Source organism: Alligator sinensis, unplaced genomic scaffold, assembly GCF_000455745.1.
Source record: "Alligator sinensis unplaced genomic scaffold, ASM45574v1 scaffold35_1, whole genome shotgun sequence".
NCBI classification, from domain to species: domain Eukaryota; kingdom Metazoa; phylum Chordata; order Crocodylia; family Alligatoridae; genus Alligator; species Alligator sinensis.
In genome coordinates, this window is record NW_005842340.1 from 404,562 (window position 1) to 412,438 (window position 7,877).

Genomic DNA, 7,877 nt, shown 5'->3' on the forward strand with positions numbered 1-7,877 from the left:
TGCATCATTCCTATCCTAGATTCAGTTTTGCCACATCTTTAAAGTTCAGGTGCCACTTTATCCACTATCATACTATGGAGCATGCTTCCTATTCCTTTGCCCTGTGGCAGCCAAAATAATGCTTTTTTGAGTAGCCCATTGTGCAACATGTTTAAAGATATCTCAAATATGCCTCTCTCAGGTACTACTTATGCTATTGTAGGTAACTGTATCATTCTAGGAATTGCACTGAAATCTTTTGAGAATGTATAGATAGCACATAGAAATAAAAAGACAGCCAACAGACTATGCATGTGATTGAGACAGAAAAATTGGGGGGGGGTGAAATCAACTCAACCTTAAAATGATATTTTCAGGATTTGCAAGGAATTAGAAAAGAAACAACATTTGGTGTTGAACAAAATGCTGAAGAGCCCTTGCAAATTTAGCTCTTTGTTTTTCAAATTTCCTGTGCACTTATTAAAACTGCCTAAAAATCAAACTACTTATTCCAGGCTGACTTTTTCAGTTTTTGGCCAAAACTTAGAAGTTTGTTCCCAAGACACAAATAGTTCTGGTTGACCCCAAACCATGTTACAGGTGAAAAAATCTGTTTGACCAAAAAAATTTGCCCAAGCCTAAAAACTAATATAACTGTCAGATCTAATGTGCTGTGTAAGACTAATATCACCCAGCATATACTAGTAGACATATTATCCAGCTGTAGCTTCCAAGTGATTTAAAAGTCTGCTAGCTGCAGTACCATCTCAAGCAGACACTGAGTGCAAGATCTCATATGTAACCTAATCAACCATAACTTATAGGTAGGGTTCTCCATAAGAACTACTATGACTGGGCAAAAACAATTGCATGAATAGCTTATTCATCCAGAAATACGGTTTTGGGTGGACACAATATTTATGAATTAGCACCAAACCCAGTTAAAAGTCTCAGCCAAACCTATTTCAGAAGATGTTTCGTATTGAAAAAATTTCAACTTTTTATGTCAAACAATATTTCATGAACATATTTATTTAAATTACATTTTCAAATCAGGTTAAAAAAATACCACAAAACCTCATAATTAAACTTTTCATTTTGGGTTCCAGGAAGTGTAGCGTTTGACCTAAAATAAAATATCCTCCCCACTTCTTTTTAGTTTGGCAATTCCACCACAAAAATGAAAAAATCATTCATTTACACAGCTGTATTCATGAGGTCCTGATTACTCGCCTTCTACAAGCTGTGACGTCTGTAGCTATACTATGCAGGAACTCCAGCTTCATACATGTCAGTACCTTCTTCCTAGCTGTATATTTTGTTAATGCCCTCTTAGTTTTGAAACCTCGCAGCCAAGTTATTATATGCAACTATGTGCTGACATGAATTATGTTTGGGGCTTGTGAACTGAACATTCATTCACCAGCATCTTGACCTTTCTACCGGCACCAGTCTGTTAGCCCCTCTGAGTGCTATGGTAAACCCACTGAGAAACATGTATTATAAAAATGTGTTTGCTGCTTTAAAGTTTAAGGACCAAGTGAGAGGAGACTAAATATTGTTTTACACAGACCTTTTTTAAACAGTGTTTCTGGGCCTTGAGATCCATCTATATCAAAAGTAGTTTTCATTAGACAAAAGACAACAACTCTATGACAACTGAAAACACCAAAAAAGCATAGCTTTGCTGTAAGCAACACACAGTCTAGGTTTAGGTGAACTCATGATGTAACAAACTGAGAATGGAGAAAACACATTTCTTGTCCATAAAAGGACAGGTCACATATCCACAGAGGGCAGCACTGATTTTGCTACAGTTCCAAAGTATGAAAGAGAGAATCACTATTGCTAAATGGAGTTTAATTTAAAATTGGCTGGGAATTTTGCAACATTTTTAAATGAAAAATGGTGATTTGTTAAAACAACTTCCTGAAGAGATTTGCATTGGGGAAACCACAAGGATACAGCATATTCAGCCTAGCATAGCCAATGGTCTATGAAACCCAGGTTCAAGTGTCTGCTGTGACTGATAATAGAGTGTGAACTTTATTGGCATCTCCCACATTGTAGACAAATTCCCTAATCTGTCATGTTGCCTGTATGCATATACCTGATATATCTGACATAGCCTGTTTTTCTGAGGCCCAACTATTCTTCAGTGAAAGTTTCATAAAACTCATATGTTCTTTCAAACCCCTACCCCCCTCAGTTTTGATGCCTTGGTACTCACAGTTAATATGTCTTTTCATCCAAAAATTCCCAGACAGCTCTAATTATAAACATAGAGCAGTGCGTACATTTAAACATGCTCATGTAAAATGCAAGGCACAACAGTACACTTTATGCTTAATTCTCCTTCTCCAAAGAAGGAGGTGGGGAGAAGTTAGTCACTTCTCCCAATGTATTAAGAACCTAAATAAAATACAATAGGGCAGGTGCCTACGTATGTGCAGAGGAGCCAAAGTTTAGACTACTAGGGCTCATCCAGATGAGCATGCACATGCAGTTTGCAGTGTCTCAAAGCTGTTTGAGGTGCCACAGACTGACACATGGAGATCCCAGTGTTAAAAAAAATGCCACCAAGAAAAAGCAGCGTAGCTTATGCAGCAGCAGCATATGTCACCAAAAAGCATGTCACCAAACACCTGGCTCAGTGCCACTGCTGCCCCAGGAGGCCCCCAGAATCCCAGGTAAGGCTGCTGGGACCAGCATGGGTGCTGACCGCAGCCTCCCCTAAGCCACACAGGTCAAATTGCCACATGCAGGGGCATGCCCTGGGACAAAAGGCAGCTGCACAAATATGTGCCACTGCTATCTGTTCCACAGGAAATGCATGCTTGTCTTCACATGACCCTAGTTTTTGTAAATCTTGACACTTACTACACATGGAAAAATCTTAACAAGTGTCAGTTTTCATGGGCTTGGGGTGTAGGGATCCTCACCTCTCCTCCTGAAGGCAGGTTTGTACCACGGCAAACATACTGGGTGCATCTACACAAGACGCTACAGCGATGTAGCTTGTTGCTACAGCAATGTAGTATTGGCGGGCACAAATTGTGACGTTGCCACTACTGTGCAGTTGTAATGAGTTACTGTGCAGCAGCTTGTTGCTACTGTAATGTAGGGTCAGAAATGACCCGTGTGGCACTAGGACTGCACAGTACCACCAGTGCTAGAGCAAGTACTAAATGGCTGTGCAATAAGAACTTCACAGTCATGTGCACGTGTAGACATGCCCACAGTGAAATGTAAAATAAACCACAATAGAACATCCCATTTTTTCACTCACATTTCACACTGCATTTTTCAGGTTAAATGACTGCTTTTCAAAATTCAGAGGATAAGAAACCCCTTTTGCCTGACTGCATCCCTATTTCTGGAGAACACTCTCCCAAATAAGAGGTCACTGGGGCCCAAAGAGGGACAGTTTTGTCAACTGAAACACCACTATTAATATTTTAGTATACTGTACTGACCTGTACCCTGAGATGTATATATTGGGCCAGATCTTCAACCTAGGCATTAGTGGAGGCACCTAAATATGATTCTTTCCTATGCTGCTCAAGTCCTTGATAAACAATTAATGCACATGGTTCATGGTTCCTCCGCACCAGTCTTAAAGGTAGGATGGTAGTTATTACAAAGGTAGATGCCATAACAGATTTTCAGGGACTTGAGCAGATTGGAATACTGGGCGCCCAATAAGTAGAACAGAATCTGGCCCACTGTGTTCAGAACAGTTCTTATGAAATTCAGTTATACAGTGGCGTCTTAAAGCTGTCTCTTAAAATTTTCATTATTTCAAGTCATTGTTCAGTGGCTTGTCCAAATTGTTACCTATTACTCTTGTTTTATAGAGTGGCAAACTTGAGCGGTCCTCATAGAGTCAATGACACTTATTACAGTCAATGGAATTTACCCAATGTTCCTCTCTCTCCCTGTTGGCTTCCACAGTGCAACTCACTTCACAGAATTAGGCAACTCTTCTAGCAGGGAAATCACCAGGCACCCTGACTCTGCTTGCACTGGCTCTGCTTTTCAGACAACAGTGAAATGTCTCTATCAAGAGAGGATCTTGCAGGCATACTTGTCTTCTCAGAGTGGGACTAAAAAATATCAAAGCCACCCCTGCCTAAAGAGAGGAAAGCTAGATGACACAGATAACAAAGGATTGGGAAGTAGTGTATTTCATAAAATGTAATTAAATATTTGGAATATCTTGAAAAAAATACACAGTCTAACATCTGTAAGACAAGTTAAAAAAAGAAATCAGAACGCTCATGTTGATCATACCTAATAAATGTACTAATTTCAGTGGCTCCAGGTTAATGCTGTGTTTCTTTTCAGATCTTACAGGTGAACAAGGTGATGTCCATCTTGTTTTATGTGATATTTCTTGCTTATCTTCGTGGCATCCAGTCTACCAACATGGATCAAAGGAGTTTGCCAGAAGATTCGATAAATTCTCTCATTATTAAACTCATTCAGGCAGACATTTTGAAAAACAAGCTCTCCAAGCAGATGGTAGATATTAAGGAAAACTATCAAAACACAGTGCAGAAAGAAGAGGCTCAGCAGGACATGGACGGAGCTGAAAATGTGAAATCAGACTTCCAGCCAGTTATCTCAATGGATACAGAATTGTTAAGGCAACAAAGACGCTATAATTCTCCCAGGGTCCTCTTGAGTGATAACACCCCATTGGAACCCCCGCCTTTGTATCTCATGGAGGATTATATTGGAAGTTCTGTGGTGGTGAACCGAACCTCACGGAGGAAAAGGTATGCAGAACACAAGAGCCATCGAGGGGAATATTCTGTATGTGACAGTGAAAGTTTATGGGTCACGGACAAGTCATCTGCTATCGATATTAGAGGACATCAAGTCACTGTGCTGGGAGAAATTAAAACGGGCAATTCTCCTGTCAAACAATACTTTTACGAAACAAGGTGTAAAGAGGCTAAACCTGTAAAAAATGGCTGTCGTGGCATAGACGATAAGCACTGGAACTCCCAATGCAAAACTTCCCAAACGTACGTAAGAGCACTGACGTCAGAAAACAATAAACTCGTAGGCTGGAGATGGATAAGGATAGACACTTCCTGTGTGTGTGCATTGTCAAGAAAAATAGGAAGAACTTAAGTCTGCATCTCTTTGCTATATAAATTATTACTTTAAATTATATGATATGCATGTAGCATATAAAATGTTTATATTGTTTTATATATTATAAGTTGACCTTATTTATTAAACTTCAGCAAACCTACAGTATATAAGCTTTCTTTCTCAATAAATATGAGCTGTGGGCATCTCCTGTTTTATTAGAATATGTTTGTGACACTGCTTATCAGCAGCATACCATAATCTTACTGTAAAATCTGTGTAACATCAGTATTTTGCATTCAGTATTGTCAAGCCAGTGACTCTCATTTAGTAAACTTGTTAAAAATTGGATGAATGTCAAGAGTTGTGTACACATTTATCTCCCCTGCTCTATATTTTCCATGTTTAATTAAAAGAAGTGCTAACTGCTTGCCACCAAAACAAAAACAAAAAATGATGCAGCATAGCCTACAGCTAATAACATTCCAGGCAATGAGTAGCCATAAAATACATTTTCTGTATGTTATGCCAGTTTTGTCATTATAAATACATTTATAGTGGGAAAGGGTTCCTCCTCTGCTAGCGTTCCAGAACCACTACTAACAACCCAACAAGTTTTGTTTAGTTTTTTGAAGCACATTTGTTTTGTAACTGTTTTTAATGCTGCCAATTTCTCTTAGAAATAATAGGGAAAAAATCTTAAATATTTGTAACAGAGCTTTACTGAATCCAAGAAGCAATCTAAGTAGATCATTAATATAATTCATAAAAGATGATTTCTTCAGAGTATACTATTTATTGTGATCAGCCTCCTCCTCTTTCCCTTTCTGTCCAATAACCCAGTAACTGCTGCTGCACTGTTATATTCTTTTTAGCTGGGGTTTTTTCATTAGAAAAAAGCCATTACTACCGTGAAAAGAACCCTGAGCTCTAGCAAAGAAGAACACAAGTCCTGCAACATATACCAAAGTGGCACCTTCCTTCAAAGGTGTAATGCAGTTCAGCTACCTGCTGCCAGTGTTTGTGGAGAAAGATACCTGGAAAACTGCTTGACGAAGCTGCCATTTATCTGGGGGCTCGTGTCTTGACTGTGCTGTGTGCAATTAATAAGCAGGTTGTCAAGTAATCAACCATCAAAACTATAATAGTGTCACACAGGCAACTGTTACATACCTCATGCAGACATTTCTAAATTGTGGGCACAAATCTATTCTTTGTATCATTATGTAGATGCTACATATATGTGTGCTGGGCAAGAACTTCAGTGAGCATAAAATGGAGCAGCTTTGTTAATGAAAGTAGAACTACAGAATTTACACCAACTGAAGACACAGGCTGTTCTTTGTTAGCCACATTATGCTGGACTCATCGCCCATGAAAGTGTATGGGAGGCTTTTTTGTGCGGGGAGGTTTATGGATATCAGTGGGAGTAAGATCAAAGTTCCCCTTTATCTGGTTATATATTCTTGCATAACCAGAGTCAGAAACTGCCCCCAGTTTGATAGGAATCAGAACTGCCACAAGTTATAGCCAAAATTCTTAAGTTACAGCTTTCTTCTTAAAGCTAATCACTACCCTAAATCAAAGCCAGAGCCACAACACCCAAACAGAAGATGGCATGACAGCCAGGGTTCAGATTACAAGCTGAGCCCCACCCCCTTAAGAGACAAGAGCCCCCCAGAGATGAGAGCCCTCCATAAGCCCCTCATAAAAGACGAGAGCCCCCAAGCCACCCCATGCCTTTCTAAGCAACTCAGGTGGTGGTGGCAGTGGCAGCACCTTCCGCCTTCTAGCTGCTATCACCGCAGACCCCTGCAAGAGTCGGAGTATAATTTGAACCCTGATGACAGCATTGCACCTCCCATCTTTTACTGTTTTAGAATAAGTGTCAGACCCTCAACAGGTCACCAGAGGAAGTTAGCTGTGTTGTCTCATCTAAACCCTTGCAGCACTTCACATCAAAAAGCTACTTCAGAACTGAACTAGATTATTCAGGAGGGCAAACATTCAAATTGTATCACATCACATTGGCAGGCCTAAACAAGGAAAACAGTGCACACAGCCTGCCAGCATTTTATTTATATATATATATATATATATAGTTCATATTACATGCCTGATCTCAAAAGACATAAAAACTCTCAATTCCCACTGAAGCAAATGGGGAGTCAGGGTGTTCATTTTGCAGGAAGTATTCAGTACCTTCCAGGAGTAAACCCGAAACTCACCTTCTTAACCTCAAGCAGTAATTAACTTAGTAGTTCCTTACCATGGCCGTCATTAAAGCATCAGATGTGGTTTATACGGTGAGCAGCTCAGTACCCAATAAGGTCAGTTAGTATTTCTCCTGCCTTCTACTTCTTCGGAAAAATTCAACAGAAGGCAAGCAATTTTATTTCTTGTTAAAATTTGAAGTGGAAAATTCTTTTCAGTTTTTTCAGTTTTGTTTTCCACAATTTTTTTTTCAAGGAAGGCAGACATTTTCAAGCATTTGTATTTAGTCCAAAGCCCAATTTTTCAACAAAAATGGAAGTTCTAAAAGAAAATTTTCAGTCGGTACTAGCATGTAGTCTCCCCAGGCAGCAGTTTCTGTACTTCAATATTGAGAGTATATCAATAGCTATGGCTATGCTATAATGAAGAATTGATGCTTATTGAGTTCCTTTGCTACTACTGCTTACTTGAAAAGGCCTAAGACAACCATTAACTTTTTGGGTGTACTGCAACTAAAAAGGGTAAAATCCACTCATTTATATAAGGATAGATCTAAGGATAGAAGGATATAATCAAGTAGT

At 39.3% G+C, this 7,877-nt stretch overlaps 1 protein-coding gene across 5 annotated transcripts in view; it reads left to right on the plus strand.

Moving 5' to 3' along the window:
- Positions 1-6,754, plus strand: part of NTF3 (neurotrophin 3) — a 66,206-nt gene extending 59,452 nt beyond the window's left edge. For all 5 annotated transcript variants that reach the window (XM_025210197.1, XM_006028759.3, XM_014522305.2 and 2 more), the window contains one exon: positions 4,327-6,754. In XM_025210197.1, coding sequence (XP_025065982.1) covers positions 4,327-5,121 — 795 coding nt within the window. In that variant the 3' untranslated portion in view covers positions 5,122-6,754. The remainder of the gene's footprint in view (positions 1-4,326) is intronic.
- The last annotated feature ends 1,123 nt before the right edge of the window (positions 6,755-7,877 follow it).